This window comes from Pteropus alecto, unplaced genomic scaffold (assembly GCF_000325575.1).
Source record: "Pteropus alecto unplaced genomic scaffold, ASM32557v1 scaffold24, whole genome shotgun sequence".
Lineage (NCBI taxonomy): Eukaryota > Metazoa > Chordata > Mammalia > Chiroptera > Pteropodidae > Pteropus > Pteropus alecto.
The window spans coordinates 4,571,731-4,595,446 of NW_006439192.1; the positions used below are offsets into that span (position 1 = coordinate 4,571,731).

Sequence of the window (23,716 nt, forward strand, 5' to 3'; positions counted from 1 at the left end):
TGCACACCGATGTTCATAGCAGCATTATTCACAGTGGCCAGGACATGGAAGCAACCGAAGTGTCCTACGATAGATGATTGGCTAAAGAAGCTGTGATACACATATACAATCGAATATTACTCAGCCATAAGAAGAGATGAAATACTGTCATTTGGGACAACCTGGATGGACCTCGAGATAATCATGCTAAGCGAAATAAGCCATACAGAAAAAGTTGAAAATCACATGGTATCACTTATACGTGGGATATAAACCTAAAAGCAACAAATGAACAGGACAAACAAACAGAGACTCATGGACATGGACAATAGCCTAGTGGTTACCAGAAGGTAGGGAGGAGGTGGGAGGGGAGAGGTAGATGGGGTAAAAGGGGTCAAATATATGATGACAGAAAGAAATCTAACTATGGGAGATGAACACACAGTGTAAATATATATATGCCGTACTGTTAAAGTGTACACCTGTAACATAGGATTTCATTAACCAATGTCACCATAAAATAAATTAATTAAATATAATAAATATTGGTAGAGAAAAACACAATCTCTCTGGTTTTACTATAAATTCATCACCACGAATCTCAAGTAGACACTCAGCACTACCTAGCAACTATATTACACTTCATCACACTTTCCAGAATAATTATTCTATTCTTCTTGTCCCCTCAAGTCTCCAATATCCTCTTATTTTCACCCCTCATTTTTTTCAACTGACTTTATCTCAAATTTCACTTTTTTAAAAACAGAAGTAGAAGTAGCAGCAGCAGCAGCAAAGCAGACACTCCTTCATCTTTCTACTTATTAAATCTACCAGTGTACCATACCTGTCACTGTCTTCCCAAAAAGAATTAAAGAAGTGTCTTTGGCCCTACAAAAGGCCAGTCCTTCCACATAGCTCTGGACCACATAACCTCTTACCTCCTAAAACTTGGCTCCTGAAGTTATCTCTATCTTCCATGAATTATCTTTTTCTCCTAGGAGAGCTGATCACCTTCATTAGAATACAAACTTGTCCTCAAGACTATCCTAAAACATAATGTAACGAATTTTTAAATTACCATTGACTACAGTCTAGCAAGTGATTGGGTATATAAATAAACAAGATTAACAATAACCTGATAATTGCTGAAGATGAGTGATGGATATTTGGGAGTTTTATTTTACCATTCTCTTCCTTTTACATATTAGAATGTTTTTATAATAAAAAATTAAAAAACAAAACTGTGCACAGGGATTGAAAGTAGACTTCTCTTAAATATACTATTTTGTACATTTTACTTTAGAACAATTGCAAATATTTTACATAATTATAAAAGATAACAAAATGTTTTTAAATCCCTAAAAGAAAGCAAAACAAAAAAAAACACTGAGTATTAAATTGAAAGATCCACCTCACAAAGTAAAACTATTTCAATATAAAGTACAGTAATTTGACCGACATTCCTACTTAGATATATGTACTCTAGAGGACCAAGAACAAAAAACAAACAGAAAACTTGAATTTTTTTGTCATCATATTAATAATTACCAATATTATTAGTATTGTTATTTTGATATTATTGTGTGGGTATTGTTGTTGCAAATGAATAATCATGTTGGTGTGGTTGGAAATCAGTATTTTCAGAGTGGGAGATAAGAGACATAAGAATAATTAAATTTTAAATTTAAAATCCTTAATTTGAATTGAAATATCACTGTGAATTCAAACTGTACTTTGTCTTTTAAAAAAGACTAACAAATCGATAACCATACACAAGAAATAATTAACCCAAGTAACTCTTGAACAGTTTTCTGAATGGATATCCTTAGTAGTATATATTCTAAAGGCAAAAGAAATTCAAAGAAATATTAAACTTTACAGAGAACATTATTAGTGATATTAGTGTTTTAATTGTTAAACTATTTTGTGTGTATTGTAGAATAGAGGAAATAAACAATAGCAAGGTTACTGGGAACTAGTATTTTCACATGGGAAAAGAAGATAACATATTGAATGGAGAAAGAAGAGGAAGAACCATGTATGGTGGATTTGAACTGAAGGTACAAGTATAAACTCACATGTTTAAAAAATGTATTTTAACCTTTTGTGTAAAACAAACAAATATGGGTAAAAGTGAAGTGTGCCAGTTCTAAAGGATTTGGAAGTCGATACAAATCCTAACAACCCTTTTGCACTCCTACCCTCCACCATGAGATCAGCATATCCCATATAGAAGCTATGATTTCAGCTTGAGTCCCAGAATGAGAAGACACATTTGCAAACCTGAACCCTACTGGAAGTCTGGAAAAGAGACACTGCAGTAAACTCAGAACATGAGAAAGAAATAAATGTTTATTACCGTAAGCCACAACAACTCTTGGAGTTGTTTTTTGCTACAGGAAAAGTCAGTGAATATAATAACTACCAAGTTGCTAACTAACCACACAGAAAAAAAAACTATTTCAAACGACTTTTAAATCACATTATTTTGACCGTACATCCTCAGTGGAATATATTCTAAGGACAAGCTGAACTGCAAAGAAGCCGAAACTGCATCCATTAGTTAACTGTTAGTCATAATATTGTCATTATTATTTTTATTAACAGCTTTAATGAGATAAGAATTATAGAGTTCACTATCATACAATTCACTCATTTAAATCATATAATTGCGTGGTTTTTAGTACAATCACAGATATGTGCAATCATTACCACAATCAATTTTAGAACATCTTGAAAACCTCAGGAGGAAATACTGTACCCTTTACCTATACCCTCCTATCTCCCCATCCTCCCACCCACCCCTATGCCACCACTTACCTACCTTCTCTGTCTCTCTAGATTCTGGATATTTCATATAAATGGAATCACAGAACATGTGATATCTTGTGACTGGCTTCTTTCATCTAGCATAATGTTTTTGAGGTTCAACTGTGTTGTAGCATGTGCCAGTACTTCATTCCTTTGTGTAGCCAAATAACATTCTACTGTATACAAATACTACATTTTGCTTCTCTGTCAGTTGATGGGCATTTGGATTGTTGCCATTTTCTGGCTACTTTGAATAATACTGCTACAAATATTCATTAATAATTTTTTATGTGGACACATGTTTTCAGTTCTCTTGAGTATATACCTAGAAGTACAATTGCTGGGTCACATGGTAACTCTGTTTAATAATTTGAGGAACTGGTAAACTATTTTCCAAAGCAGCTGCAGCGTTTACATTCCCATCAGCAATATATCAGGGTTCTAATTGTTCACATCTTCACCAATACATGTTTTTTCTGTGGTTTTGTTTGTTTTTATCACCATCCTACTGGATGTGAATTGGTATTTCACTGTAGTTGGGTTTTTTGGTCAGTCTTAAAATTCTTATTTACAGGGAAATAAATATATATAAAACCATTAAAAACCAATTTTTTAAAAAACTAAAAGTATAGTTTCCTTTGATACAACTTGTCAAAAGTGACTCTTAACTCTCCCACCCTCTTACCCTTCACTCTACTCATGACAATGATAAGACCCAAACATATTGCTCAGTGTCCTATACCCTCCTATAGGTAGAATGCTGAAAAACATCACATTTAGAACTATAAATGAACATTTTATACATTTCAAAAGGGGTTAAACAAAAGTATATAAAAGTTATTTTCAAAGTCTCAGTCCAACATGAATGTGCAATTTCGATGTAAATATAGTATCATGTTTTCCTGAACATAACTGAACGTTTCCTTTGTAGTTTTTATTAGCAGTTCCCTAATAAGTAATGATGTTGAGCATTTTTTCATGTGCTCAATGGCCATTTGTATACCTTCTTTAGAGAACTGTCTATTCAGATGTTTTGCTATTTTTAAATTGGGTTATTTCTATTTCTATTGTTCAGTTTTAAGCTTCTTTATATGTTTCAGGTACAAGTGCTTTTTCAAATATATGATTTGCAAACATTTTCTTTTCACTTCCTTGATAGTGTCCTCTGAACTACATAAGTTCGGCTATCCACTTGTCATGGCACCACCATATGTTGTGCCACAGACTATTCTTTCCCTCCACTGAATGGTCTTAGCATCCTTGTCAAAATTCAAATGACCACAGACACATGGATTTATTTCTGGACTGTCAATTCTATCCCATACAGACATACACGTTATATATGCCTTTTTATTTCTTTTTCTTGTCCAACTGTCCTGACTAGAACCTCCAGTACAATGTTGAATAGATAGCAAGAGCAGATATACTTGTTCCTGACTTTATGGGAAAGCATCCACTATTTCATCATTAAGTACAAGGTTGGCTATGGGTTTTTTATAGATGCCTTTTATTACATTTAAAAAAATTTCATTTTCCTGAAGCATTTTTGTCATGAAAAAGCGTTAGGTTTCATCAAATGTTTTCTCTATATCTATTGAGATAATCATTGGAGTTTTGGTTTTTATTCAATTGATATGGTGAATTACATTAATTGATTTTCACATGTTAAATCAATCTTGCATTTCTGGGATAAATCCCAGTTGGTCATAGCATATGATTCTTTTTATATGTTGCTGAATTCGGTTTGGTTTTTTTTTTTTGAGAATTTTTGCACTGTATTCATAAGAGAAATTGGCTTGTGTTTTTTGTGATATCTTTGTCTGATTTTGGTATCAGGGTAATAATGCTTCATAGAATGAGTTTAGAAGTGTGCTCTCATATTTTTAAAAAGAGTTTATAAAAAATTGGTATCTGTTTGGTAGAATTCACTAGTGAATTCACCAGTCCACTTGGGCTTGGGCTTTCTTTATGAATAGTTTTATTTTAATTACCAATTCAATCCCTTTATTTGTTATAGGTCTATTCAGATTTTCTACTTCTTGAGTTTGTTTTGGTAGTTTGTATCTTTCTAGGAATTTCTCCATTTCATCTACGTTACCTAATTTATTAGCATATAATAGTATACATAATATTTTATTATAACCCTTTTGATTTCTGTGAGATCAGTAATAATGTCCCCTTTCATTTCTGATTCAATAATTTGAGTCTTCTCTTTTTTCCTAGGACAATCTAGCTAAAGGTTCATCAATTTTGTTGATCTTTTCAAAGAACCAGCCTTTAGTTGCATTGATTTTCTCTATTGTTTTCCTATGCTCTATTAATTTCTACTCTATACCTATTATTTCCTACCTTCTGCTTGCTTTCAGTTTAGTTTTTTCTTCTTCTTCCAGTATCTTGAGATGGAAGGTTAGGTTACTGATTTGAGGTCATTCTTTCTTAATACAGGCATTTACAGCTATAAATTTCCTGCTAAGCACTACTACTTTAACTGCATCTCCTGTTTTGGAATGTTGTGTCTTCATTTTCATTCATCTCAAAGTATTTTTTAACTCTTTTGTTTTCTTCTTCAACCTGATGGTTATTTAGGTGGTTTTATTTAATTTCCACATATTTGCGAGTTTCCCAAAGTTTTTCCTGCTACTAATTTCTAATTCCATTACATTGGTGCTAGAAAACATACTTTGTATTATTTCTATCCTTTTATACTTATTAAGATTTGTTTTATGGCTAGCATATGGTTTATCCCAAAGAATGTTTCACGTGCACTTGAGAAGAACGTTATTATGTTGTTGGGTGCAGCGTTCCATAAATCTCTATTAGGTCTAGTTGGTTTATAGTGTTGTTCAGATCTTCTACTTCCTTGTTGATTTAATGTCTAGTTGTTCTATCCATTATTAAAAGTGGTGTACTGAAGTCTATTATTATTGAATTGTCTACTTCTCCATTTATTCCTATAAGTTTTTCCTTTGCATATTTTGGTATTTTGTTATTAAGTGCATATATATTTATAATTGTTATATTTCCTGATGGATTGACCTTTTCATCGTGTCTTCTAATTACTGTTTCTACATTTCTTTTTCCATCCTTTTACTTTTAAGCCATTTCTGTATCTTTATCTGAAGTGTCTTTCCTAGAGACAGCTAAAAAGAAAAAATCTCTGACTCCTATGTTTCTCCTTTACTCTCAGACTACTACTACATTCACAATGCTTCTAATACCAGATGTGTGGGTTTTTATGCTCACAACGAGCAATTCTGAAACACCATCTGGATGTCCTACAATTTAAGTCGATTCTGACACTATTTACCTGGTGATAATGCCAGATCCCACAAATTACCGGCTCAGTCCCATTTCAGATGCTAATCACAATTAATAGGTCCCCAGGTTACCCACAACTTCTGTCCCACATGGCTACAAATCGGAGGTCCCCATGACCTCCACCCCGCTGATCTGATTATTTGCTAGTAGAGCTCACAGAACTCGGGAAATTCTTATGTTTACTAGTTTATTAAAAAATATGATAAAGGATACAGATGAACAGCCAGACGAAGAGACGTATAGGTCAAGGTCTGGGAGGGTCCCAAGCACAAAGGCTTCTGTTCCCAGAGTTGAGATTTGTCACCCTCCCAGTATGTGGTTATGCTACTAACCTGGAAGTTCTCTGAACCCCATACTATTGGGATTTTTATGTAGGCTTCCTCAAAAGGCATGATCAATTATTAACTTCATTTCCAGACCCTCTCCCCTCTTCCCTCTGTAGAGATCGAGGCGCGGGGATGAAAATTCTAAGCTTCTAATCATGGCTTAGTCTTTCTAGTGACCAGCCCCATCCACGAGCCATCCACAAGAACACCCAGAATCACATTAAAACAAAAGACTCCTATCACCCAGGAAATTCTAAGGGATTTAGGAGCCCTATGTCAGGAACTGGGGTCACAGACCAAATATTAGAACAAAAAATGTTCCCAGTACTCTTATCACTTAGGAATTTACAAGGATTTCAGGAGCTCTATGCCAAGAATATATAGTAATATAGTTTGATCTTTAATTCATTCTGATAATCTTTGTTTAATCCATTCACACTTAATGCTATTATTGATATAATTGGGTTTATATCTGCCATTTTGCTTCTTTGTTTTCTATATCTCATGTCTGTTTTTGTTCTTCTAGCCTTACTTTACTGCTTTTTTTTGCATTAAGTGAATATTTTCTAATGTAGCATCTTAATTTCTTTAATGAGTTTGCGTGTGTGCGTGCACACGTGTATCTTTCCTTGACCACAGCTAGCTGTTAAAGCTCCACAATTTCCAGCTGACTTCTCTACTGTTTTCAACAAGACCCTGGGACATAAATTGTTCCACAAACTGATCCAGCCAAATTTGGGCTTCTTAGAAGAGGCACTTCTCAAAGTCAGTGTTTGAGATTTGTTCTGACCCCAAAGCGTTCTTCACTGCTATCTTTCTCCCTAGTTCTCTGCAACAAACTAGCTGGCCTACAGTTTAATCTATTTCTCCAAAGAATTTACCAATTTTTCCCCAGTTGCCTTTCACAACAACTTCCACAGTTTTTGAGAACATCATTAGGCTTCAGCTTCTCCACACTCTGCTGCAAATAAAGTCAGTTCCTTTGGAAAAAAAAAAAAATAGGAGCTACATGTTTCACAGCCTGCTTCTGCCTCCAAATAAATATCTGAGCCACACTCTGCAGCTGGGGTGGGGACAATGGTATGGTTCTCCAAAAGACACCCCTACTTTCAGAGCTGAGCACTGGGGTAGGCAAGGAAAGGCAATAGCCTCAGGCCTTCTCAGCTTGCCTTACAATCCAGGGTAAGGGTAATGACAGCCCCAGTATTTTTAGCAGTGCCCTGCCCAAAGTAAAGCCTCCATGCCACAAGCAGGGCTGGTACAGAGGAAGGGAACCACCATTACCTGGCCAAACTTGCCGAGAATCTGACCTCAGAAACAGCAGCTGGGGACAAGATGAGAAATGCTGATGTGCTACCCCTCCCAGGATGATAACCATCTAACTGGGATCTGGGGGAAGGAGCCCTTTTTTCTTGCAGTACCAATCTGTAATGGAGTTTCTGTCTCACTGAGCTGGGAGAGGAAGGGATGGAACAGGTTTTGGTTCAAAGAGCAGATTCTCACTGTTCTTACTGAGAATGAGTAAATTTTCTAAAATGAATGTTTCTTCGTTTGCTATAGTTCCTAGAACCATTTCCAGAGACTTTGCTTTTTAAAAATAATTTTCACCCATTTAACTGGAGACTGGGTCCACAAAGTTCCTCACACTGTCATGCCAGAATCGGAAACTGACATTACTTTGAACTTATTTTACATATTGTTGTAGGATGATTATTGCAAGTATTTGTAAATATCTTAATATTGTTAGGAACCAAAATTTGTCCAAGGTTCCAATAACCCTAACCTCATCTCTTTATTTCCTAGCCTTAGGAGTTGTAGATGTTTCCTGCAGTTACTATCCTCCAGGTTACTTCCATTTTCTTTTTTTGTCTTTTCAGATTTCCAATATCCGTTTAACTAATTTCCTAAATCAAAATCTATCTTTTAAAAAAACTAGTGTAGGTTCTGTTTTCCTACCTGGATTCTGACATAAACAGCTTCTAAATATAATTCTCTGTTTTTTTTTTGTTTTTTTTTTTTAATCAAGATTTCTTAAATGAATGGCTAATTTTATGTCTGGGACAGAATATAAACAAAATGAGCCTGACACAACTTGTACCAGTAATTAAAGAAGCTGTCAAAAATCAATGGGTCATGTCAAAAGGACTTAGAAGCCAAAAAGAGGCTCTCATTGGCATACTATGGGATCATTTAAGCAATAAAAATAATTATGACTGAAACACATTCAAAATATTGAATATATACATACATGTTATGCAAATGAGCTCATAATGATACTTTTTGAAAAACAAATAAAAAACGGTTCCTTTTCAATAATTTTAATGGGGTTTAGAGATGAATGAAAATTAAATATCCATCTTATCCTAGGAGTCTTTTTTTTTTAAAGATGGATCAACATCTATACTTCGACTGTGGTAGTGGTTACATGACTGTATGCATCTGTCAAACTCACAGAACCATACCTTTAAAAAAGTAAACCTTATAGTATATAAATATACCATAATTTTAAACAAACAAAAAAAGTCCTCAATGAAGTGACAAAAATTATTAATTTCTTTAAGTCTTAATAAAAAAGACTGTCTTCACTTTTTTCTCCCTTTTTAGACAAAAGGGAACAAATCTAAAAATATCCTCGGTAACAATGAAAGTCTGCAGCTCATGACACCTCCTAACATGACACTAATTCTATGAAATAGCATCTGGTTTCCCAGGAAGCTGCTGAAGCTAATCTCTGTTCTATAAACCAAGTTGCCAATTTTATCACATGCCGAACTCTTTCCAAATTTTTTGTTTTCTGAAACTAGACAAAGGTGATAAATGATGATGTAAATTAGAGATGATAAATGGTTTTCACAAGTGGTAATAATGTGAATTAAAGTTTTGTGGCAAAGTAAATTTGATTAAAATTATGTAAGAAGATAATAAATTTATTTACTTTCTTCTGAGAAGAAGAAATGCCTAAATCTCAGATGAAGGCTGGAGTCAACTCCTTTCATATTTATCTTAGAACTAACAAGTTTTGTAAAAAGTAAATATATGGTTAAATTTATAAAGTGACTTAGCAACCCGCCCAAACAAATTACTCCAGCCCAAACAAATCTATCAGCAGAGGAATCTGATTACTGCTGCTACTACCTAAGTTCCATTTACAAATTGGTGTATATTTTTCACAAGAATTAGACAAAAATTATTAGAAAAGTACAGTATAAATTACTTTTATAGGTATATATTCCAAAATCACTAAAAAACATTTTATGACCATCGAAAGCACGTTTTGACCATTATCACAAATTTATTTTAAATTTCATTTAAATGTCTCCCATGCTTCTCAACAATTTCCAATTTCCACCTTTCCCCAGCACCTGATTCAAACATTTACCATATCAAGTTCCCAGCTTACTGCATCTCGCTTCCTTTACTCTCAAGTGACCTAGCCTCCTGCTTCACCAAGAAAGGACACCAAGAGCTATAAACTCCTCAGTGTCCCTCCCCTTGAACTCAACTTACTCTATGCCCCTTAAGCTTGAGAAGGTGTCTCAACTCTTCCTCACTTCTTAATCTTCCTCTCCCCAAGCCATATGCCAACCCTTTGTTTACATCTTTTTTCTCAGTCTACTAGGTTACTCTCCTCTGCTTCTAAACATACTCAAGCCACCTAATCCTAAAAATTCTTCCCTCAATCCTGGTTCCCAGTCAAGTGACCACTTTCTCATTTATTAACTTCTGGAAGTACAGTCTACACTATCTTCTCATCCAAACCTCCCACTCATTACTTTAACACTATTTTAAACTCCCACCGTGAAAATCAACAATACCTTTTTAATTACCAAATCCTACAGCTTCTTTTCAATTTTCCTATCACTTACCTGCAAAATAATTGTATCCTTGCTTGGTCTGCATTGCGCAACTTTCCTACTATCTTTCTGAGAATTCTCTCATTGTCTTCTTTTGGATCCTTTTAAGCTGTTGCCTATACTAGACTCCCAAAGACCTCCCCAGGAAAAGGTACCGTTTGGTAACTCATCTATGCTGATATCTGATGACTCTCAACTCATTATCTCCAGCCCCCGTGAGCCCCCTTGAGCCCCCCTACATCTATTGTTTTGTTCCCACAGACAACAACTCCTGGATGCCACAAAGACTCTAAAATTTGACATTAAAAACAACAACAGGAAAATCACAAACTTCTTTTTAATCAATCGCATACATTGCATGCAGAGCTTGGCACATGACTAACCACTGTGACTAACTGGCTTCCAACAGAAATGAAATAAAAGCAGTACATAAACTCTTGCCAGCTCTTTGTATTTCATATTTTTTTAAAGCTCTTCTATTAACAAATCGCTAGTTCTTTTGGTAAAAAACTAAACCATAAAAACCTGTTCCTCTTCCTTTTTATTCCTATCAAATACTAAAACCTCAATCACCTTCTGTTTCTCCTTCATCCCTTGCTTCCAATTGATATACACCTTTGAAAATATCTTTTAACTCTATTAACTCTAGTAACTTGTTTTTGAAATACATCCAAAAAATAAGAGATGTGATAAAGCAAATATAATAAATACTAATTACAGAACCTAGGTGGGGATATATGGGTATTCATTGCACAATTCTTTCAACTTTTCTGTATGTTTGAAAATGTTGAATAAAAACTTGTCTAAACGCATGCCTTTTTACCTCTCTTCTGAACTACTCTGGGGGCCTAATTGAGCTGTCAGTCTCCCCGTTCCTTTGTAATTTGTAATCCCCCTCCAAGATGACTCCCAATAATCCCTGCCTCCTGGTATTCACATCCTTGTGAACTGGCCTCAGACATTGTACCAGGGCTGCTTTCTATGACCAATATGAGAGTATATCACTTCCAAGATTAGGATATAATCTAATCTGTGCCTTCTAGCTTCTATCTCAGAGCATCTGTGCCCTATCTATCTATCTATCTATCTATGATTTGATCTGGTAGAACATGTAAATTATCTAGGGATCTTAGTAAAATGCACATTCTGATTTGCTAAGTCTGGGGCAAGGCCTGAGATACTGCATTTCCAACAAGCTTGTAGGTAATGCAGATGCTGCTAGTTCAGGGATCAAACTACAGTGCTGTAAGTATAGTTAACAAGGTAAAGAAAAAAAGAAAACAGAAAGAAGTAGATTTCTATTTTTTTCCCTGCCATATTTAAATATGTAAAGATAGAGTCAAGTCTTTGTAGTGATTCAGTGCAACATCATCTCAAAATTCTATAAAGCAGTGCTTTTCAAACATAAACATGCATACGAATCACCTGGGGGGTTGTTATTAAACTGCAGCAGTAAGTCTGCAGCAGGAGAGTCTGTATTTCTAACAACCTCCAAGCAACAATGAAGCTCTGGTCAAAGGACCACACTTGTTGAGTAGTAAGGTTTTAAAAATCTCCTGTACTTTTTTTGTTTGACATATTTGATTATATAAAAATGTAAAACTTGTATGTCCAAACCACGATAAAGTTAAAAGACAAAACAATGAATTTGGAAAAAACAGTTGTAACATCTGTGACAATATGCATATTTTTGTATTAACTTTCTATTGCTGCATAAATTATAATCCTATACTTTTCAACTTTCAGAAACCTGAAAAATAAACTCATGATATGCTCTACAAATGCCTATTATACATTCCAGCTTTATCTCCAACTACTCCAGTACCACCACTCACTCTATGTGCATGCCTATGCTCCAACCATACCTTACAATTACACGTTACTAAAATCTTAACTTCTCTAACCTTACCCTGAAAACGCACCTTTGTTTGGGTAATACGGCAAGCCCAAGTAGAGGTCATCAGTTTAGTGATCCTCTCCTTTTTCCCTTCACTTATCTTCAGTCTAGTTTGCCTACTTATAGGCCAAGCATTTCATTACTCTACCATGGGATTAAAGTCCCACAGGCTACTTACTCCAGATTTAGACAGAAAATATGGAACTTTCACTATGATTTTCGCATACAATTTTTTAAAGACATAACATACCATAAAACCCACCCTTTTAAAGTGTACAATTTAATAGTTTTTAGTAAATTCAAAGTCATGAAATCATTACTAATCCTAGAATATTTTCATCATCTCAAAAAGAAACTCCATACCCTTTACTTATCACTCCCAATGTCCTCAGTCCCCCAGCCCCTGGAACCACTAACCTTTGTCTCTACAGATTTGCATATTCTAGACATTTCATGTAAATGAAATCATATGCTATGTGGTCTTTTTCACTGGTTTTGTTCATGTAGTGTGAAGTTTTCAAGGTTCATCCATGTGCTGGAATGTACATATCAATACTTCATTCCTTTCTATGGCTAATTTCATTGTATGAATATACCATACTTTACCTATTCATCAGTTGATGAACACTTGGGTTATTTCCACTTTTTGGCTATTATAAATAACGCTGCTATGAATATGTGTGTACAGTTTTTATGTGAACATACTTTCAATTCCCTTGGGAATATATCTAAGAGCCAACTTGCTGAGTAATATGCTAACTCTATGCTTAACGTGTTGAGGAACTGCCAAACTATTTTCCAAAGCACTGAACCATTTCACATCCCCACTAGCAACGTATGGGAATTTCACTACATTTTCCAACAATGAGGATGTTATAATTCCTGAAGGAAAGGAGAGATGTGCCCCCCACCCTATAATGATAATTCTCTACGATGAATACTGCATTAATAAAACGAAGTACTGCATATTTCTGGCAGGAATTCAAGAAATAAAATGTTGTAGGTCCGACTATATTGACCAAGTGAGTTATCCTCTCAGAGCCAACGGTTCTTTAATCGTAAAATAGGGACGCCGTAAAAACATTTATGTTACAGTCACCGTGAAGATTAAATAAAATAATCCATGTAAAAGTGCTTTAAAACACTGATAATTCGTGATTCAACCCCGGGCAAAGCTTTAGGGGCAAACGGCTAAATGCCCAGATCGCCTCCCCCTTCTTTCACGTTCCTTCCCCGCGGGAGGGCGGGGGGTGTTGCTGAGTGACGGCGGGGGCTGCAGCCACCTCCCTTCTTGGAGAAGAGCCGGCCTGACAAGCCACGCAGGATAAATTGTGTTAGAGCTCAAAAATCAGAGCCGGGTCACTTCAGCCCCAAATCCTTCCCAGGCGAGAGATTCCGCGTCCTCTAATGAGCTTAGCAAGTCAGCGCAGAATCTTTTTTTTCCTTTCTGATGGTAATAAACATTTATTATAGTCGAAGCAGAAAAGGAGGGCAAAGAGAACACAAGCATACCCCACCCACGACCCCAGTCGTATCTCTACAACCCCCCCCAACCAAAAGGAAAACAAATATGATACCCGATCCATTACGAACTCCGGAGGTATATCAATCCCAATGGCCCTTACCTCCAAAGAACCCCCTATTAGACCTTCCCACCTCCCCTGGGCAGATGGCGCAAAGCTTACCTGGTGGCTTCCTCCAGGTCGACCCGGCTCTGTCCAGGTGCCTCCAGAGTGATAATAGCCATCACCTCCTCCGCCTTCTCCCGGCCAGGTGGTCTCAGCCGGGCCGCGCACCCGCCAGGAAATGGGAGGGTGAGGAGGTTCAGGGCGAGGAGGATATAAGGGTGGAGGTGTGTGCACGGGCACATCTCCACCCCCAGGCCCGTAGTAGCGGCCATAAGACGGACCATCACTGGGGCCGTAGCCCGAGCGCCTTAAGGCCGACATGGGTTTCCCTGCTCCGAGGCACTTCCCGCCCCCCACGGCCGGCCCATTGCGCACGCTCATGCCAGCGAAAGGGAATGGACAACAATGAAGGGGGTCGGACGACAACAGCCAATCCCAGGGCCGGTTCCGCCCGTTCGGCTGTCGTGCCTGAGAGTTGAAGAACAGAGATCAGTAACGCTGGGGTCTAAGAAGCAGGAAGACCAGGAGCGACACGATGTTCCTTAAAAGAGAGAGTACATTTTCCCACCACCTATGCAATCTAGATTCCTTTTCTCCTCTCTTCAGGAAGGGAGAAAGTGTAGCCGCGGATCGCACCACGGCCCGCCCCTTCCCGAGGCCGGGCACGTGATACCGGAAGTGGGTGGAGATAATATGGAGGAGTTTCCGGCAGGCCCCGGCGGCTGAAAGCCGGGGCAGGATTCCTGGTCCTTGCTCGGGTTCCTGTCTCGGTCCCGAGGAGGCGGCGGGTACGTTAGGAGGGAGGAGGTGTTGGACGCGCTGGCGCACCCTCACTACACATTGCAGCCTTATCTCAGCTCAAAATGAATTATATGCCTGGCACCGCCAGTCTCATCGAGGACATTGACAGTAAGTAGTTCATCTCCTTCGGGTGAAGTCCGGGGTGAGAGCCTTCCTTGCGAAGGGTGCCTCTTTCGAGGGGGCTTGGGACAGGGGGCGGTGTGTTTTTAGCACAGTTCTGCTCGTTTGGCGTTAACATCTTCCACGGAATGGAGGAGCCACGGGACACACCGTTTGCCCAGCTCCTAGCCTGCTATCCCGCCCCTCGCAGACAATACCAGTTCACGGGCGTGTCAGCCACAAGCTATAGAATTCTCTCCTGCTTACGAGGGACGCAGCTGAAGTACCACATTGTTACTGGTGGATGGATGAGACTGCTTAAAGGGTTCATCAAGAAATGAAAATATTAAGACAGCAGCTTTAGGACTTCATTGGCAGTAAACACAGGCTTTATGCTGTGTATTCATTTGCAGTATTCTTTTACTGTGAGGGTCTTTAGCATTTCCAGGTTATGGTAGTAAAGTTCACTGCCAGACAAGGTATTGACTTTTCTGGAAAGACTGAGTCACTTCACACTTTTTTTTCCCTTAAGACAATTTTTTTTTGCTTTTATTAAAAAGATCTCCCTTACTCCTAATCATTGTCCTGAAGAGCTCAGTTCTGTACAAAAGAGGAGATACTTAGAGTTGTCTTGTCTTTCCTTTTGCCCACCTCTCATCTGTGAATTATTCCTCAAGCAGCATTTTTGTAATCGTTTTAATCGTGCGATGTCTCGTTAATTTGTGATTGTTGCAAAATGGTTTACACACAGTTCCAAACAAGTTACTACAATTTCTGCAGTTATAGTATATGCAAATTAAAGAGTGAGTGTATAATTAAACTCTTTTTATTGTCTAAAGTCATTTTTAAATCCAAATTAGTGATTTTGCTATTGAAGGGAAATGTAGTGTAAATCGGATCAAATTCATATAAATAACCACTGTACAAGCCTATTTGTAATGTGTAATGAAATCTTCAGTTTTAGTTTTCTGAGGATGCCCTCTTGTTATAAATCTGAATTATTTGAGTCCCTAACACATCCTTTCATTATATTAAAAATGATATTTGTTCTCAAACCTTCTAATCTCTTTATTATAGATTCCAAGCCCCTTTCTTTATTGAAAGGTGCAAAACCATTTCATATGCATCCTTCACTGCCTGCCCACACATTCTTATCCTCCTCCTTCTTTATTCTTTCTGTATTTTCACCCATCCTCTCATTGAGTAGAAAGTATTCTTCCCTTTTAGCTTGTCTTTTAATACTTTCTTTCCACTGCTTCTGGAACCTTCTTCCATTAATATCCTTTTTTTTCATCCCTTCTATCTTTCTCCCCCTGAATCCTTCCTTTCATTTATGTTCTTGTCTGTCCATCTCAATTTTTTTCAGTTGTGTTTCCCAATCCCTTTTTTCATATCTTTACCCCCAAACCTCTTGAGTCATCTCCATTTTGACTCTTCCTGACCGCCTGCCATAGACCACCTGAAATTTGGTTTTTGTTGTCCACGCACTATTAAAGCTGCATTCTTAAAAGGCATCAGTCGAATGCACTCTTCTGAGTTTTCCCCTCCCCACTGCAGCATTGTGATACTATTAGCATGGGATTCTTAATTCTGTACTCTTGATTTCTCCAGTATTGGTACTTGCTAATTTCTTACCTCTCCAACTCTTATTGTTCCCTAAAATAGATCGTCTCATAGGCTCCATCTTTGATCTGCTTCTTTCTTTAAATCTCTAGGAGATCTGGATTTCATAAATGTTTCTCCTCTTTGTGGCCTTATCTAAAATTGCTCTCTCTAATTCTCACCTCTTTGGCATTCCAGTCTTATATTTCCAACTGTCTCTTGACAGTTGTACATAAGTGCTGTGATAGCACTTCAGAATTGCAAACAGCTAATGACCTAATACCCTGAGTTTGTTTCTTCTGCATCCTCTTTAACTCATCTCTGTAGCACCCCACTCTTTCGCTTATGAGTCTATCCACATAAACTCAATTAGTTGACAAATCCCATTACTTACAACTTCGCAGTCTTAGTTCTCTCATCCTCTCCCTTCTCATCTCTACCTTGGTTCGGGTCTCTTCTTCATGTCTCAGACTCTGGAAATAGCCTCAACTGGTCTCCCTTTTTGCCAGTTCAGTCTTCACTGTTTCTTTCACTGTCCCCTATAAAATCAAATCCAAACTCAGTCTGCTCCCAGTTCTTTTCTGACTTCATTTCCTGTTATTTCCCTCACACTCTCAACTTTTCACCGAACATATGGATACATAGCCCCTTTTTTCCCCTCCTGCCTAAATTATAGATTTTCCTGCCCTTACCCTTCCCCATCACTTCTTCCCATGGCCAAAAATTATCTATCTTTCAAGGGCCAACTCACATATATCCTCTAGCTAGATAGAGTTTCTCTCAGTCTCATCTAATTACGATGTGGTTTCTTACAGTACTTAAATATAGCCCAAGGAAAATTATAAATTTTTTCAGGGAAGAATCTTGTCCCTCTGTTCTGCATCTAGAAAGTATTTTATGTGTGACATTAAAGAAACGAATGAATGAATTTTGCTAGTTATTCCAATGACTGGCTTATTCAGAATCAGAGTCACCTCTTCAGAGGGGTTTTCCCTAGCCACCTCTTCTCTCTTCATCGTACTATCCTACTATCTTATTATTCCATTGTACTAATCACAATAGGTCATTTTGTTTTGTTTGCTTTCCTCCACCAGGAATATAAGTTCACAAGGCTGGTGACTTTCTGAGTCTTATTCTGTACTATATCTAGGCCCTAGAACAGAACATAGCTTTCAATAAGTATTATTGAATCTTTGCTCTAGCTTATTATCATCATCCTCATTTTACATGTCTGAGGTATTTTTATTTAAAACCTCCCCTGATTCCAAAGTGTGAAATAGAAGCTCTTCAAAGTTGAGAGGAAAGTAATTCTAGACCTAAGATCATAAGATAATCCAGACTGAATTTCTCAATTTGCAGATATAGAAACTGACATGACACTCTGGGGGTTTAACTCTCAGACATCAGCATCTAGAGCCAGACAGACTTCTTGACTATTCACCCACTCCTTTTTCCACTCCGCCACACTACTCTGATTTTTTTCACCATTAACTTTTTAAACCCCAGGCTACCTTGGTCCTTCTAATTTCCCAGTGAATACCACCTTAAATACATTGGAAGAAATAGTAGAGCTTAAACTGCTATTAACTTTATTTTTGTTGTTACCGTAAATTCACTGAAGCTAACAGTTTTCATTTTTTAAAGATTTTTTTTCCTATTTCCAGAAAAGCACTTGGTCCTGCTTCGAGATGGAAGGACGCTTATAGGCTTTTTGAGAAGCATTGATCAATTTGGTATGTATTAGTTATGGATTTCTCTTATACTTTGGATAATAAGAGCTGTTCATTATATTTTTGTTTTATTTCATATTGAAATTTGTCTGCAACTTTTTCACGTGTCTGGCATAAGGGAATACTGTTTTGAGTCATATCATTGTTTCTTAAGTTATGATTAGATGGTTCAAAAACGTATGTTTACAAGCTGTATTTCTAAAACTGGTTTTCACTAGAACATATGATAACAATGTTTTGGACTATTTTTTTATTTTCTCCATTAGAGGGAGCCAAATGATAGAAATAAACTCAGTCCTGTGAAAAATCTGCTCATTTGTACATTGGCTTGGGTGTGACTACTCTTCAAAGCAATTCTTGCACCGAAGGTAATCCCTTCCTGTCCAATGAAGATTGGATAGAAGGTATTTCCTGCAGCTTTTTAGGGACCCCAACATTAGCTCAAGATTTACACTTAGGGATACATAAGACACAAGATTCTGTCTTCGCATCTTGCATTTTTTCTAAAGAGATCTATATTTGCATCTGTTTCAAGAAACTTCTCAGTTCATATCGACATATGTTGGACATCTGCGAAGTCAGTGGATTTAGGCATGAGGAAAAACAACATAACTGAAACACTCATAAGAGGTTATAGAAGATAAGAGCATAGATATCTGCTTTTCTTCAAATAAGACAAAGGGTACCAATAGAAAGGAGAAAAATATTCTTAACAGATTGGGTTTCTAAATCTTATGTCAAATTCATCAGACTTTGAAGGAAAAGTAATATATACTGGCTTTACTCTCAGATTACTGACAAAGTGAAAAAATAGGTTTTTGCTGTATTGTAATTCATGGACACCTTTATTGGGTTAAATGAATCCTAAGTACTGAAACAAAGTTAAATCTTTGGTAAATCATCACACATATCCACACAACATAGAAAAACTGTTTCCTTTTTCTGAATAACCAGAGTTTTAATCTTTGCAGTTTAATTTAGAGTTTTCCAAGTGCCCTACTCGTTTATATTTTCTTAGAGCCATGTTGATATTAGCAGTTAATGGTAAACAAATTTAACTTTCTTAACTTTTTCCCACCATCATTCATGTATTAGTGCAACATAATCCCAGATACTCTCTCAGTTTATAGTTGTTCTGAGTCTCCTAAGTGGTGTGTCTTAATGAAATATGAGAAGGTTTGAAATTTTAGCTTTTCCCAGAATTAAAAAGTTTGGAAATCATATTCAGCCAAATCTTTTCTACTCAAAATAACTGCTTGAGTTATGGACCTTTATCCAATAATTTGAACTAAATATTTTCATTTCTTCCCTATACACTTATAGCTAATTTAGTGCTACATCAGACTGTGGAGCGTATTCACGTGGGCAAAAAATACGGTGATATTCCTCGAGGGATTTTTGTGGTCAGAGGCGAAAATGTGGTCCTACTAGGAGAAATAGTAAGTGAAAACTATTGAGTTGCTATGAATCTTGGTAATCGTGCTAGTTAAGTTTCTCTTTGTCTTTTCAAGAGGAAAAAATACACTTGCCACATTTCACCCAGCTTTTCATAGAAAACCACCAAATTAGTTTAGGAAAGTTACAGAGAATAACTTTGTTTCAGTGCCTCTTGGCATTTTAAAGATTTGATTCTATTAGCAGCAAAATATCATTGATTTTACCTGATATCTTAAAAAATAAATATCATCCCATACAAATGTATTCATTAATATATTATTTCTGCTATCTCAATATCAGAAAATTAAAAAACTTAAGAAGAATAATTGAATAAAGTAAGATTTATATACATTGGAATATTTTGCAGTCATTTAAAGTAGTTTTTCATGAAAAAAGTTAATTAGCCATGTTTGGTGGGGGGAGACGCATTGCACATACAATGTGATATCCACATTTTTAAAGTGGGGAAGAGCAAAGAGTGGCTATCAGAGAAACCTTTCAATGAACTATCCTGACGGTGGAGCCCAGCTTCACTTGAATCCTTAGCTTACAGCCAAGGAGGAGGTCCCTTTGTATCTGTGCCAGGAAGACAGCTGGCAGTTGAAAACTTAAATGTTATAAAGTGCTGTTACTGTAGGGGTGTGTGTATGTACATATACATACACATACATTTGCATATATACATACAAAAGTGTTAGAAAACTATATATATAAAAAATTATTAGGAAAACTCAGACATTTTAAAAGAAAATAAATTTGATTTCATGTTTTACATGAAACATTACTTAAAAAGAAAAGTACCTCATTTAAAACCTTTGATTTGATCCTGCTGCTTCTGAGTATTGAGTTTGTCAGGAAAACGAACAAAAAATTTTGACATTTGCTTGATTTTCGATTTTGTTTTTAAAGTTTTTAATAAAGTTTCCCAATACCTAGACATATCTTAAATCAGGTTTTCAGAAATCTTTGGAGTGGAGTGGTTTTGTCCATAGCTATTTTTTTATTTTATTATTATTATTATTATTTTTTAATTTTTTCCCCCTCTTTAATTCCCCCCCACACCCCACTTCCGCCCCTGACCTACGGATGTTGCCATCTCCCCTTAAGAACTGGATCTCTGAAGGCGGGGTGTCTCCTCCCATGCGCTATCGGCGCGCCTCCCCGGCCTGGCACATCCAAGGTATGGTTTGTGGCTCTACCTGGGGTGCGAACCGAGGACCTTCTGCATGTAAAGCAGACATGCTAACCACTACACTATAGAGCCACCCCATAGCTATTTTTAATAAGCCATTTGAGAAAGTAAGGAGATAATTCTGCAGGGTCAGATTGTTGTAGAGACCTTCTGTTGAAACAGCTAGGAATGACTAATCAATACTGCCCAAGTGCTGCTATGAAATATATGAACTACCTTTTTCTAATTTTTAAAATATTTTAGTGGTTGATCTTTTGGGTTCAGTGTATTATTTCTTGCATGTTTATGAAACAGAAATTGTCATCGCCTTGTATTATGTAAAGGTTGAAATAAAGCATTATAGTACTCAGGGCTAGGAGGAAGGAGTAATAAATGACTGTGAACTGGTTTGCCAGTATATTAAGAGGAACTAACTGATCTCTGGACAGCAGGATTATGGGTGATTATTTTTTCCTTTTTTTATACTTTTCTGAATTTAGTTTTTAAAGAGGAAACATTATTTTGATTTAAGTTAAATTATTTATACATACTCTGCTTCAGTTTTATAGTAGTGAACATTATAGAAATGCTTTCTGTGCCAATTATAGTGGCACAGATGTGCCCCTATGTAGATGTGTATGTGAGAAGACGTGAACTTGCATTTGTTCTTGAAGATTCATTGTTTCCTGGAGCCCTTTTGTAGAGAAAAGTACTTTTATTTCTATATTATGGTTTGGATGCTGCAGAATTTTACAGTGGTTCCACCAAAGAAATATGGTTCAGGAATGTTTACATAGTTATATGAATCAATAGTCAGTTGGAAGAAATTAAGTGCCAACCATAGGGAAACTCATACCCAGAAACCATCTGGATTGTATAAACATTCTATTGCTTAAGAAGTCCCTGGATTCTGCCTCAAGGATGGTGATGAACACAGTCTTAAGTAACAAGACTGATTGTTGGGAAGCAGCATCATAACTACATGAATAGCTGCATAAGTAATATACTGAAAAGTTAAGAGGCAGAACACTGAGCTAAGAATGTGATCTTCCTTTCAGCTGCTACCTGTGGGTTGTGAAGGCAGGTTACACTTGATAACAAAGGTTTTGCTGGGTGCAGTTAACATTTGACCCAAGGCAGGGTTTGTTTATGTGATCTCTGTGGCTTTCATTCTAACCTCTCTGATGAGAGTCCTCCATTTGATAATGTCACAGCCTGTGGGTTCTGAGGCTTTGGTAACGTATGAAGATTAATATCCAGTGATAGATTGGAACATCTGAAGAGTTTGTGTATGTGTTAATGCTTCCCAGAATTTTATCACCGAAAGAGAAGAGGATAAGAAATAAGAATACCCTGTTCGTATAGGCTTTCCAGTTTCAAAAACACAGAATAATACTTATAGTTCATTTTAAAGAGAATGAACTGAATAAATCTGGGATAGTGAGATACTTTTATAGCAAGATTCTGCATTACAAGATTGGTTATCAAATGTTGATGAGATGTTAAAAAAATAAAAATATTAAGCATATTATGGTATATGGTGCCATATTAAGTGAAAAAAATTACAGTCAATATTTTCATTGTGGGTTTTTTTGAAAATATATACATGGAAAAATTGGAAGGATAGTCACCAAAATGTTATCCCTCCATACTGGAATTATGGGTAATTTTTTTAAAATCTTTTTTCTAATTGTTTTCTAAATTTCATACAATGAGCATGTATTTTTGAAATGAGAGGAAAATAATTTTTTTAGCAAGCAAAATAATTTTTAATTAAAATAGAGAAATATATTGGGCCCAGATAGGCTTAGTAATCTAACCAGTCTGCTGAGGTTTTCTCTAGAAGACTTCTTGCCATAGAGGGGAAATGAGTCTTGTGTTATAATTTAAAGACTCCTAGTTAATGCAACAGAGGAACAGTTTTTTGCCTTTGAGGGAGAGGAGTGCTTCTTATTGAGCAACAACCCCTAGACATTAAGCTGACTTTGATAATGTAAAAATACAAAACTTATCTAAAGCCATCTTAGCCTCAGGAATTTGTCTTTGGAGTCTCTGGAGTTGGAGAGATAGTAGTCCTTGGCTAATGTAAGACTTCAGACCACCTTAAGCTTTGTTATACACTTTTACTGATTTCTGTTACCACATTCCTGTAAGTATGTATTCTATAGTAGTGTTGCCAGCCATTATTTGTAAAATTTATCTGTCTCTAGGAGAAGGCCTTGTTAGCCATTATGAAAAATAACGGAAGCCTCACATAGGAATCCATTGCCTTTAGATCTGTAATGTTTTCTATTCTTGGTCATCAGTTGAAGTTTTTCGAACCTGCTTGTTTTGTAGGACTTGGAAAAGGAAAGTGACACACCCCTCCAGCAAGTGTCTATTGAAGAAATACTAGAAGAACAAAGGGTAGAACAGCAGACCAAGCTGGAAGCCGAGAAGCTGAAGGTTCAGGCTCTTAAGGATCGAGGTCTCTCCATTCCTCGAGCAGACACTCTTGATGAGTATTAAGTCTTCTGCTCAGAGGCTACTTCTTTTGGGGAACAGGGGCTATCACTGAATGAATGTGGTATTCTAGCCACTTCACACATTTAACTAGAGACTGGAGAATTTTGAAAAGACATTTTTCTTTTGAATTCTTTCACATATATACAACATGAAGAAATCATGTGGCTTTTTTTTTCTATTTAATAACAAAGTCATTATTTAAAAGAACAGTGGGATGGACTCCTTTCACCAATCACTGTGGAGCCAGCAACTACTTCTTTATATTGCTCTTCTCAGCCCAAATTAGAGTTTACAAGGGACATTCTTTATTTGCTTGTAAATAAAATATGAATCTCAAAATTGTCATGTTATCTCCCCAGTTTGAGTTGACTCCAGTGAAAGACAAAATTAAGTTTCTCATCTCAAAGTTATAAAGTCCCAAACACTGGGATTTCCCCTTCTGTCAAACACCCAAGCTGCTACTTGCTTACAAAAGAATATTTTCATAATAAATGTCTTGTAGATCCTCTCCTCTCCCCTGTTCATGTTTTTAACTGATAAGAAAAGCATTTTCAGGCT

General features: G+C 36.6%; 2 protein-coding genes across 4 annotated transcripts in view; one reads left to right on the forward strand and one right to left on the reverse strand.

Annotated features, from left to right (window-relative positions):
• Window positions 1-14,350, reverse strand: part of DDHD2 (DDHD domain containing 2) — a 65,163-nt gene extending 50,813 nt beyond the window's left edge. For all 3 annotated transcript variants that reach the window (XM_015592882.2, XM_015592881.2, XM_015592880.2), the window contains exon 1: window positions 13,871-14,350. In XM_015592882.2, the coding sequence (XP_015448368.1) occupies window positions 13,871-14,194 (324 nt within the window). In that variant the 5' untranslated portion in view covers window positions 14,195-14,350. The remainder of the gene's footprint in view (window positions 1-13,870) is intronic.
• Window positions 14,351-14,493: 143 nt separating this feature from the next.
• LSM1 (LSM1 homolog, mRNA degradation associated) lies at window positions 14,494-23,503 on the forward strand. The gene is made up of 4 exons (XM_006916307.3): window positions 14,494-14,722; window positions 17,980-18,048; window positions 19,369-19,484; window positions 22,991-23,503. The coding sequence occupies exons 1-4, from the start codon at window positions 14,677-14,679 to the stop codon at window positions 23,159-23,161; spliced, it is 402 nt and encodes a 133-aa protein (XP_006916369.1). The 5' UTR covers window positions 14,494-14,676; the 3' UTR covers window positions 23,162-23,503.
• Window positions 23,504-23,716: the final 213 nt, after the last annotated feature.